This window comes from Sardina pilchardus, chromosome 3 (genome assembly GCF_963854185.1).
Source record: "Sardina pilchardus chromosome 3, fSarPil1.1, whole genome shotgun sequence".
Lineage (NCBI taxonomy): Eukaryota > Metazoa > Chordata > Actinopteri > Clupeiformes > Clupeidae > Sardina > Sardina pilchardus.
The window spans coordinates 10,304,826-10,317,291 of NC_084996.1; the positions used below are offsets into that span (position 1 = coordinate 10,304,826).

The window sequence follows — 12,466 nt, forward strand, 5'->3', positions numbered from 1 at the left end:
TTTAGCACTTCTCTTACTGTCCACACACACACACACACACACACACACACACACACACACGTATTTATATATTGTTTTTTTTTTGTTAAAAATCTTCTATTCAAAAAGACACAAAATGCTCACTATCAACACCTTACACAGCGAGTGACAGGACTGGGTGTCACTGTTACAGCCCAGTAGTGCCCCCTATTGGACATTAAGAAGAGATACATCTGCCTGCCATGAAGCCACTCTATTCCAGTGAAAGTTTGCCGATCTCAACACTTCTTCACCTCAAATAACTTTCTCCTAGGAAATCATTTCAATCAAAATCAACTTTTTCTTTAGAAACAATTAGCAGATTATCCTAATTCTGTCTAAGAATAATAATGGTCCTCAGGTAAACCATGGTTGCTCAAATACAGCCCCTGTGACTTGAAGCACAGAGGAAAGGTAGCAGTTTGAAAGAGAGAGGGGACAGATCATTTTTTGCAAGAATGTTTTATTTTGTCCATGTCATGAGCAACTTCATAATACAATGTCATAGAGGTTGTCCATTCATTTCCCAGATGAACTTCAAAGGTAAGTCTCCCATTCTCTCCTGGTAAACACAGTCAAACATTTCACTCTGGGCCACTGTGAAGGTGTTCTTCCAGTCACCAATGGTTCCTGCAAAAATTAAAGTGTTTTATTAAATGCCTAAACTATTTTTGCCAATGTTTCTCTTAAAAAAAACCCTCTGGAGTCATCAAGGATGATGCAGTCTGACCTTTACGCAGAAAGGTACTTTTTTCTCTGTTGAGCATGTCCTCTGGCAAAAACTCGTAGTTGGCTTTCGGGTCTGTTTTCATGTTCTTGAAGGTGGCTTTTTCCACTATTCGGTTGATGGCTGCCTCATCAAGATCTCGCTCCAGGAAATGGCAAATTTTCCGCACAGCTGTGTGGAGGTCCTGCCAGAGCACCGTTAGGAAAAGAGCTCAGTGCTTATATCATAAGTACAGTACCATCCATAATTACTCAATATCTACAGGTCATGTGTTGGGAAAAAATGCTACATTATCTACCTGTATATATACATTTAAATGATTTGTCAGCATTTATAGGCTGACATCAATGCTGAGCTTTAAATCTTCAAATTCTAAATTGAAAGTCTAAATTCATTTTATGGTGTATTATTTAGTCATATAGACGACATATGAACATTTCTGTTGCTACCACTATCAATATGCAATACATAGTTCTGCTAACATGCCTCAAAAAGTAAAAAAAAAAAAGTCTTCAGCGCCAACTGGGTCTAATGCAGGTAATTGTATGATTTCAGGAAGCCAACTCATTGTTTTATTTCATGTTTTCTCATTTACCTTTGACAAAAGTGTGGCTTCTAAATCTAACAGTAACAGTAGTATTGTTATTGCAGGAGCAGGTAGCCCTGCTGGCTGGCTTAGGTGAACCCAGACGAACCTGTAAGCACATTTAAATTAGCTCTGCAGCTCCGCCTGGATATTACAGAGACTTCAAGCTCCAGTGGGCCTCTCCCGATGAGGCTGTCAATGGATCATGGGAGTAATACAATCTTACTTGGGCTGATTCCTATTTTTGAGGGGGATATCGGAAATCGCTCATTTAAAATCTCCCATCTCATACCCTGCATCTCAGGTCATCGTAGCTGTTGCCACGTTATCACCAGGGCTGTGAGGAGTGAAAGTACAGGGCAGCGATTGCAAAGTTGCTGGAGGTGCAACACAGAACTTATACAAACAGCGATATCATGTCCTTTTTAAGATCATAATAGCCTAATCAGGCTGGCCTCAAAACGCCAACCGGGAATTCTCCCGCTTACCACTACTGATATGATTACAGACAGTACTGTAAGCAGGGCTGTTCAACAGAACAAATGGCTGCATTGATGGCATCAGTGTTGAATGACATCAATGAGTATTGTCTTCGAAACTGAGTAAACACCGGCATTAAAAAACCTTTGTGGAATTTGCTTTTGGAGTTTGATGTACAAGTTTCAGTTTAATTCCACAAGATTTTACCTATGGTCCTGCCGTGAAAGTCTTGTGTGGCATTTCCTGTCTGCTTTACTTGGGTCTCTTTTTCAATGAGCAGTACAGTTGGGAACTTGGCTGATGTAGTGCTTACCATGATCATGTCTTCATACGTCAGAAACAAAATATTGTACTGCTCTCTCCGAGAGTACCAGGCACGCACATGGTCGAACCAGGACGCAGCCCCAACTAGAGACAAGCGAGATGAGAAAGAGGGATTTTCACATACTGTGATAGAAAAATAGTTGTGAGATATGTTGGTCACTACTGTATAAAGCCTAGATTACAGTTATTATGAAAATCCTGATTAATTAGTCGGATGTCTCTACATTGGTGAGGTCTAAACTGAGTGCTTGATGGTGTTTTTGTTTTACTACCTTGGCCTGAAAGAAAATGCTGAAGAAATTCATCAAAGCTCTTTGGGGTCTCCAAAGCGGCCCATGCAAGGCAGAAATGGTAATATGACACCACATTGTCCTTTGGGTTCCTCATTACATAGATAACCTGGAATAAACAGACAGGCAGACATACAGCCATCCATCAATCCCTACAGTACACACACAAGCAGAGAGAGAGAGAGAGAGAGAGAGAGAGAGATGGCTAGAGAAATTAACAACCACCTTTTATATACAGTACACAACTGATGGATCTGAACTAAAAAAAAAACAGTGTATGGCTGATTATATTGTTTCTTTTGGCACACCTTTGCCCTTCTGTCCCTGAGGCCTGGGGGCATGAGGACTGGGGTGAGGTGAGAGGCAAAGAGCCGTGGCGAGGCACGCAGCGAGTAGTCTGGGCGGCCCTCACGGTACTCCAGCCATGGCATTCTCTCCAAGTTGTTGGGGTAAAGGCCAGAGTCCTCGAAGTCAGACTCGCAGATCAGTGTCACGATTTGTTGTGTCCATACCGTGCCTGTGTGTGTGTGTGTGTGTGTGTGTGTGTATGAGAGAGAGAGAGAGAGAAACAGAGAGAGTCCACTTTCACGATATGGGTGTGATACATCTGTAAAATCAATCATATCTCCTTGGGTTTATGCCAAACTTTCTCACCTGACTTGGGGTAGGTAACAACAAACACATCACTGTCCCGTATCTCAAAGTTTTGTAGCGAGTCTATGTACTCTGCTGTTGTGACTCCAATGGCAAACACATAGTCTTTGTATTTACAAAGGTAGTCTGTGATATTCTCCATGGTTGAAAACCGGCAGATTGTGCGCTGCAGCAAATAGTGTCGGAAAAGCCTGATGCCTGGAGTTCAGACTTTGGACTGGGGTGGTCCTTATCTTGCCAAGTCATGCTGTTGCCATCTAGTGGATGAGGGGTAGGCCTGGGTGATAAAACACTTCAGCAATAAGGATGTTGTTTAATATAATTTCCGATAATGCACTGTTAAAACAACAACAACAACAACAATATAAACAGTGTTGTCCCTAAATACAAAGATGCGTTAAAAAAACAATGCAAGTTGTGGTATTTTCAACACATATTGTATAACAAATAACAAAAGCAATGTGTTGGAAACAACACAAACTGTGTTTTCCCTATCTGAACACAAGTTGTGTTGTTTTCAGCACATTTGTTTTAAGAGTGTGCATGTTCAAACTGACAGGAAAGTGCATAACAGACATGGAAACTTCTGATGCATGGAAACTTCTGATACATGGAAACTTCTGATGCATGACGAATAAGCTTCAAACGTCCTCCCTCCATGGTTCATAAAATGCCCATCACAAGCACATTTCTAGGAAAAAACATATTGATGATTCAATACCATGCTCCATACAAGCATGGATGGGTCAGCACAGAGAGAAGGAAGTTTGAGGAATTTTATATTAATTCATTTACATTTAGAACAAATTCTAAGTGGCAGAAGTCAAATTCTGTGGCGTTGCTGTTAAATAAACAAATTACTCAATTGATTTCTGCTACATTGCGCCGTGTCAATAATCTATCAAATATTATGACCCCCGATACTGCAGCACAGTAGCTGCACATAGTGCAGATAGCAGATTTAAACCAGTATCCATATCGTGCAAAGCAAGAATTATTTGGAAAGAAATTGCTGCTTGATGTTTAAATGATAGAATCCTTTATACGGATGACTCAAACTGACAAATCCATTTTATAGGCTTACATTATGATCATATTAGATTCTGTTTCCATGGTATCTAACAACGGGATTATCTTATGAACTTTGGCTTTATGGGAGTGCACACGATCATAAAAGTTATTTGCTCTGGACAACAGGTGATAGCAGTGAGCAAAACACTGTACAGAAAGGAAGACAAAGGGCAACATAGGATAGAGGATGAGCGCTTCCATAGGAAAGAGTTGAAGTAAACAAGAATGTAAAATACGCAGACCTGATATTTTTGTTTGTGACAGTTGTCTCAATTTGATTGTAACTACAAAACTGGTTTCATTCAGCTTTTGGAAACGGAAAGATCAAGCCAGCATAACCTAATTTTCCCCAAAGGTGAGTGTGGCTCTGTGCCGGTGTTTGTTGCATAACAATGTGACCATCATATGGATATTGATTTTGTTGATTATGTTTAGCGTCAAACACATTTGCAAGGCACTATGCATAACAGTGTGGCTCATCCAAATGGGTAGATGGGGTATTGCCCTATCAAAAGATATATCCACTTGTAATATTAGATCCTTGTTTAATCAACTTTTGTTTGTTAATGTAGGCCTATTCTGAAAGATCTTTAAACTCAAAATTAGTAGGCCCATTTCTTGGGTCGAGAGGCACTGGCAGCTGTTCATTTGGGGCTGAGCCCCCCTAAAGATCTGATCGTAGAATGGTCTCCGTTTAGGACTATAAAGCATTGAAAATTTGTCTTGATATTTCAGTTGTCCATACATCAAAATCGGAAGTTTAAATTTACCATGCAGGGAAACTCCACACTGCGTCACAGGAAACAGTACTTTAAATTTTGTTGCATCTTTGACAATAGCCACATTTACATGGACAATTTTTTTGTCATTCCGATTAAACTACTCCGACTGAAAAAAACTGTGCCATCTGTTTGGTGCTCTCAAGCGCTTTAGAATCTTTGATTGGAATGGCCGTTGTTGCCTTCTTGTCCTTGAGAAGATACAGCAGTCAATCTGAATGACCGTATACATGGGTGTTCTTTCGGAATACGAGTGTACTACACCAACTCTTTCATTCAATTCATTCAATTTGTATTCCAATTGAGCTGCTATTCCGTGTCTAATCAGAATAGAAGTGTTCATGTAAACGTGGCTAGTGACAAAAAAGATATTATATTCTAGTACATTTCAAATCCCATACATTTCATATCTTGAAATGAATGTTCAGTCAAGTAAACTCCCTCCTCACCCTTTAAAAGATTTACTAGTATGAGCAGCAATGGGTTTTGACTTCCTTACTATCACGCTCGCCTCCCAATCCGTGGTGCTGAGCCTTGAGGTTGTTCAAAACAGACTGCAGTTACACATTCACTTCCTCTGACTGTGTCCTCAGGATCCGCCATGTCTTTGTCGGACAACTCCGAGCTGAGGCTCATCCTGATCGGGGAGAAAGAGGCGGGCAAGAGTGCAGCAGGAAACGCAATCCTGGGGCGGCAGGGCTTCGACACAGTGGATATGAGGACGCGGAGAAGCCAGCGGAAGCATGCAGTGGTGCGGGGCCAGCGTCTGACCTTGGTGGACACCCCCGGCTGGGAGTGGTTCTCCTCGCGCGGAGCTCCATCCTCCAGCATCGCGGCCCGGAAGGAGATGGTGGCTGGCGGCGCCGAGTTGTGCCAACCAGGTGCCCATGGCCTCCTGCTCGTGGTGCCACTGGCATACTCGTTTGGCGGACGCGAGAGGCACGTGGTCGAGGAACACGTGGAGATGTTCGGCCAGCGGGCCTGGGGCCACACGCTGGTGCTGTTCACCGTCTTCGATAGTCGACGGCTCCGCGACTCCACCCTGGAGGAGGAGGTGGAGGAAAACGAGGACCTCCAGGCCCTGGTGGACAAGTGCGGCGGCCGTTACCACGCCCTGCACGGCCGGCCCAGGAGAGGGGAGGACCAGGTGGCCGAGCTGCTGCAGAAGATCCAGGCCATGGTGGAGGGGAATGGAGGGACGCTGCTCCCCAGTGAGGAGATTCTGCTGGAGGCCAGCAAGAGGGAAGAGGAGAAGGAACGGAGGGAAGAGGAGGACATGAGGGAGAGAGAGAGGGAGCTGAGGAGAATGAGGGAGGCACTGAAGCTACTGGAAGAAGAGGAAGATGCAGACGATGAAGATGAAGGATGGGAGGAGGTGCAAGTGGATGATGATAATGAATTTCCAATGGAAAGGAGTTGGAGAGCATCAGAGAGACAGATGTCAGAGGGTGAGTATGTGAGCATGCGATGGTATCATATGCCGTTTTTACACCTGCACAACTGGGATGGGGTGGACAAACAACATGCATAGATAACTGGTGAGCTGGTGGGATAGATTATGCAACCCTGTTTCCAAAAAAGTTGGGGTGCAGTGTACAATGTAAATAAAAACAGAATGCTATGATTAGCTTATCATGTAAACTCTACATTTATTTGAGAATTGTGCAAAACATTTTTTTAAATATTATTAAACCAGAGATTTGTTTTGTCAATATGTTAGTTTTTAAATTCCTGAGGCATGTTTACCACTGTGTGCTATGTCTGTAGGCCTACTAAAATAAATGTTAAATGTTCTACATAAAATGATAGCCTACTGTAGTTAGTTTAACACAGCATTTAGGCTATATGGCCTGATGAAAGTGGACAGCTCAGAGACACAGACTACTGAAGCTGTGCACAAGATCTGCTCCAGTGAAATCCATGTGAATTCCCAAAACATCACAAAATACCAGACAAAAGCACAAAATAGCCTAAGGCCTACAAGCCAAAAAGGTCTTCTGATACTAATGTGTCTTTCTTAATGTGCCAGGTGCAATACAACTAACAGGGCTAAGTAGCAGACCCGATGGGACTTACACCCAAGTTCTTTAGCATCACTTAATTTGTCCAGCTTTTTGTTGGCCCAGTCTCTATGTTGCTGGCATCAAACTCAAAATGTGTCAAACTCATGGAATGTCAACATTTGCCATCTTGTCTATGTCCTTTTTGCAACTAAATATGGGTTTAAGAGATTTGCAGATGATCACGATCCATCGGTGTCCCAACATTTGGAAACAGGCTATAGCTTGTATTGCTAGCAATCATTTTCAATAACAATGTACTCTATATTTAGTCACTTATTGAGTCCTGTTTTCAATTGTGTCTTACAGAGGGAGATGACGACAGACATAAGAAGTCAGCAATCAACTTTAACCTCAATATGTCTGGACTCCGCTCTAGTATGCGACAAAGCTGCAAAACACAGTGATATAGACACTGCACTGACAGAGACAGATGACGATGAGGAGAGAACAAAAGCATGCCTTGTAAAAGGATGAAGAACAAGTAAACATACCCTGCTTTTCCAATGCCAACTGTAACTGATTTTAAAATCTTCATATCCAGTTTCAAGTAACAGTGTAATTATTGAAATGAACGGTGCGGAGCTTTTGTTTATGAACAACTTTTCACTTATGAGACCGTTTTTGATGTTGATCAGAGCACTGGGTGTGTGCTTTGGGGAAAAATGGTTTGCAGTGCACACATGTGGCACCGCGGCATGCATGCCTTCTGCAACAGCTCATGGACTGGGAGTTTACCCATCTCTTCTGCTTTCTGTAATAGCTGTTGATTTCTTTTCATCTGGTCCTACAATTGACAATTTATCAATGCAATACTCAATGATATTATACACACTGCTTGAAATGGAATTCATAATAAAAAGAAGAAGAAGAAGGACAAATGTGACCTGTGGAGAGCAGAGTTGCAGCGCAATATACTCTGGCTGGATTTGTAATATTGATTGATTTGACAAACAACAGTAAAGCATATTGTCCATATTCATAACATACTGTAATATACTGTCCATGTCCACATTATACACAAATAGTTAGCTGTGATGCTATATATTTATCGTATGATAATGTGATAAATGATAAATTATCATACGATACAAATGACAAATCTGTATATAATGACACAATTAACTATTAAATATGACGTTCATTTTAAATTGATTAAACTATTATGGCTCATTTTAGTGTGTCGATTTCTCAGTGCATCCAGGCTGGCTGGCAGTTATGCGCATTCTCCCACTGTTGTTTTTTTTTTTTTTCTCCCGACATCAGTTTCCTGAATTTTTGGTCAATGATTCCCAGGAAACGGAAACCCTTTGGCACATGGAAATTGGTGGGCATGTACACTGTAGCCCCAGTAAAATGATTTTACTTGAACACTAGAAAAAAATTGTTTGGTCCCCAGGGGCCACTCTTCTCCTTGCGCTGGCCCACCGAAAACCCCCAAAATGCAGTTTTCCCTAAATAACTACCTGAGCCGTGGTAACTAAGATGATGACATTTTTATGTTTCTCCAGGTCAACATCAACCTAGCCCAAAACCACTCATTTGTGGTTTGCAAAATAACCCTTCATAACACAGGAAACAATAGTGCACAAATGTTTATTTTGCCTGCACCATCATGCACAAATAAAGCACAAACAATTCCAATAGAGTCATTTGGATGTTGATGGGGTGCTGGGTGACCCTACAGTAGGTCACTAAAATACTTTTATTCATATTTCCATACTACATTTTTACAAGGCAAGACTGTCTCACTCTTTCTCTCTCTCTCTCTCTCTTTCTCTCTCTCTCTCTCTCTCTCTCTCTCTCTCTCTCTCACACACACACACACACACACACACACACAAAGTCAGGGATATTCGGCTTGGGTGAAATTTCACGATGAGCCTAACATCCAATCAAGAATAAACCTTTAACATGACCTTCTCTAAACTTTTGAATGTGCATGTCCAGCACACATGAGTAGTGTATATAAACACACACTGCACACAAAGCAAGACTGTCTCACACACTCCCTCTCTGGTAGGATCATTTGAGGTGTGGTGGAAATAACATTTTTACTTGCTTTAGGGCTTAACGTCAGGTCCAACAGTACAATAATACTAGCATTGGTTGAGGGGGAGGCTAATTTGGCCGCGTTGGTGTATTTGTGAAACATAAAGACGGTTATACTGAGTAACTTAACAATGGCACAATCATTTTCTCTTTCTACTGTAATTCCATCAATTTTCTGACCATGTAGTTAGTTAGCCACAATGATAGCATTAGCTTATATTCATTATTTGTCTAGGGTGACCAATCATCAGGATTTCTAACCCCCAAACATGGTTGAATTTTGGCTGCGGAATGTGCAAGAGCAGCAGAGCAGCGAAATGAATAAATAAGTCATATGAGGCTGGTTAAGGTCACCCTATTTCAATGTATTTCTCCACAGAACCACTTGCATCAAGTGGAAAAATAGTCAAATCTCTATCTAGGTTGCAATTGCAGTGTTGTTTGAGCAACGGATATGAAGGAGGCCGTGTGGCCTAATCAGTGCTCTAAACATGAGCATTGACTCAAAAAATTAACCCCCCCAACAATAGGCCTATGCGTAGCTATTGGGGGGTGTCCTCATTTTGGTTAATTTGTCCTCAATTTTAGACATAACTTGACCTCTTTCCAGAGTCTGGTTGGTGTTTCTACACAGAACTACTTATGTCAAGCGGAAAAAAATAGGCGTCCTTTCTGTTCTCTAGCTAGGTTGCGGTTTCAGCATGGTTCAAGCCTGAGAGACCTGAAAGACCTGATTGTATACATGGATTTCATTAGATACCAGTAGATAGTTAGGCCTGTTTATACACAACAGAGTTGCCATTTGATTTGTGAAAATTCGGGACATTGCAGCAACAGGCTACCGCCGTTCATTCCGACATACCAGCACTCCGACATTGACGTCCAATTGTCGTAGTGGAGGCATGTCTCTTTATGGGAAAAAGTCCCACCACTCTGACATTTGTTTTTTTCATGGTCGCAGTGGCGGTATTTAATTTTTTTTTCAAACAACGTGCCATTCCGACATAAGGTCATTAATAGGCTATTAATGTCATAATATCCAATTGTGTAAACTAATAAAGATTCACATTTAAAATGTCATTGTGAAGACTTCTTGATATGGTTAGCGATGTGTCTGTTGCGTGCACGACTTGGGGAAGTGAAAGCAGTTCTATGGCACGTTTTCTTCTCTCTCTCTTTATTCGCGGATTAAGTGGAGCTAAATTAAGTTATTATTTTGCTGTCATTTCGTCTGTTTTATGGCCTAGAAGGTATTTGGTATCTGTGGATAGCTCTAGCTCTCCTCTTTTATCTGACATGCAAGCCGTATCTTTTTAACCACGGTTTCACGAGTAAATCAAACGAATAGCGGTAGCCGAAGCTATATGACTCATATTTGTTGTCACTTCGTCTGTTTCTATAACACAAAAGGATCGATGTGTTTGGCATCAATGGAAAGCTCTGTTTCTCCTCTTTCATTTGATATGCGTGTTATGTCTGTGCGATGCCTGGTCCCGGAGTAATCCAAGCGAGAGCAGTGGCTGCGTGGGTGAACGCAGAGCAATATAGACTGTAAATATGATATAGGCTACTTTCATTTAAATTAATGATTTTATTTTTATTTTCATAGGCCTACTTGATGGTACAGACACGTGTCTAGTCTCGTTGGAAAGCCCCGGTTCTGAGCTCTTTCATGCAATATAGGTCTCATCTTGCTGTGACTAATAGGAGCAATGTAACAGAGAAGAATGGGTGTGTTTTTTGACGCACTTTGCGTCCGTCGGGCTCATAGGGTCCGTTAAATTGACGTGGAAAAAATAGGATTTGTCAACTGTCGGAATAGGGGTACTAAAATGTGTCGGATTGGCAGCATGTCGGAATAACACCATGTCTGAATAGCGGCATGTCGGACGAAAGGGATGTCGGACTGGCAGGATGTCGGACTGCCGACATGTAACCGCAGCAACACTAGACTACATAGTAACTACATAGTGGGGTCTGGTTATAGGTGTGGTTGTGCGGCAGTTGCTAGGTAATAAGGTAAACTGTGGGCTACTTCTGCTTCCAGTCAATAAAAAGCATGCCTTTCATGTCAGTGTACGTACAGTAGACTACACAGGGTTTGACAGGGTATGCAGAGCTGTGTGCAGAATTCAAATATGATTGATCTTGCATGGAATTCAATGTTGATTTTCCTGCAAACCATTAATCGGAGCGACTTGGCACTACTGTCATTGGAAGGCATAGATTCCACTCGTTCATATGATACAGTAGGCTGTGAGTGATATCTTTGTGACGAGTAGTCCGCAAGACTTCAGATTTTACTGGGCCACAACAGCGCAGTACTGGGGCATGTGCTGTGACCTGTACTGTGACCTGCACTGGTTTCCTTTGTGGACAGACTGCGACATTAACATTGCCAATGCGTTTTCCACATAGGAAACAAGTAACATCAGCAACATTTTGTGTTTCTGTTAATATTGACAATCTGGAGTGATAGCCTTGCTGTTAATCTAACATTAGTCATTGACCAGCAAATGGTCAGATAGAGCCATATAAAACCCTGCAAATAGTCTAACTCAGAGTCTTGTTTCTGTGTTTGTATTTGTTGTCATGTTTACAGTAAACTGTGGAATTTTAACATTATTTCACCTTCAACACTGCACTCCAACATCCACTTGCTCTGGCTAAAACAGCAACTGTAAACAAAGCGACTTTATCTGCATGCGAGTGTAACGGGTGCTAGCTGGTTAGCTATGCGGTGGAACGTTAGTAAAACCTCACTCCCCGACGCTTCAAGAGCGCTGCTGGCATGAAAGCTAGTAGCCTGGGCTTTTAGCTGGATTGTTAGCGCGCTCGACTCCCGATCCGAGGTGCTGCTGTCTCGCGGGTTCGAGTCCGGGCGTGTGCAGGGCTGGACCGCGGTGGTTCCACACAACGCAGGTTACAATGGTGCCGTGACCCGGATCGGGAGTGAGGTTTAGGGGGGTGAGTGTAACGGGTGCTAGCTGGTTAGCTATGCGGTGGAACGTTAGTAAAACCTCACTCCCCGACGCTTCAAGAGCGCTGCTGGCATGAAAGCTAGTAGCCTGGGCTTTTAGCTGGATTGTTAGCGCGCTCGACTCCCGATCCGAGGTGCTGCTGTCTCGCGGGTTCGAGTCCGGGCGTGTGCAGGGCTGGACCGCGGTGGTTCCACACAACGCAGGTTACACGAAAACCATCACAGATGCACTCAAATCAGACAGGAGAACTGTGAGAAAATAACATTGGGAAGGGACAAGTGGGGGGATAAAGGATGTTTGTAAAGACGGGGCCAGATTGGAAAACTGTGCTGAATTGGGACCAGCATTAGAACAACATACTTGTCAGAATAGGTCCTTACCTCTGGAGTTACCTGTGTTGAGCACACTTGGATTTTTGGCTACTGGGACGTTCCAGCGCGAGCT

General features: G+C 42.5%; 2 protein-coding genes across 2 annotated transcripts; one reads left to right on the forward strand and one right to left on the reverse strand.

Moving 5' to 3' along the window:
* Nucleotides 1–475: 475 nt before the first annotated feature.
* On the reverse strand, nt 476–3,309 carry sult3st1 (sulfotransferase family 3, cytosolic sulfotransferase 1). Its single transcript, XM_062531081.1, has 6 exons — nt 3,080–3,309; nt 2,734–2,942; nt 2,408–2,534; nt 2,125–2,219; nt 749–929; nt 476–648 (listed from the first exon to the last, which is right to left on the reverse strand). The coding sequence occupies exons 1-6, from the start codon at nt 3,219–3,221 to the stop codon at nt 521–523; spliced, it is 882 nt and encodes a 293-aa protein (XP_062387065.1). The 5' UTR covers nt 3,222–3,309; the 3' UTR covers nt 476–520.
* A 2,322-nt stretch (nt 3,310–5,631) lies between these two features.
* LOC134076080 (GTPase IMAP family member 4) lies at nt 5,632–7,791 on the forward strand. The gene is made up of 2 exons (XM_062531082.1): nt 5,632–6,377; nt 7,299–7,791. The coding sequence occupies exons 1-2, from the start codon at nt 5,645–5,647 to the stop codon at nt 7,394–7,396; spliced, it is 831 nt and encodes a 276-aa protein (XP_062387066.1). The 5' UTR covers nt 5,632–5,644; the 3' UTR covers nt 7,397–7,791.
* Nucleotides 7,792–12,466: the final 4,675 nt, after the last annotated feature.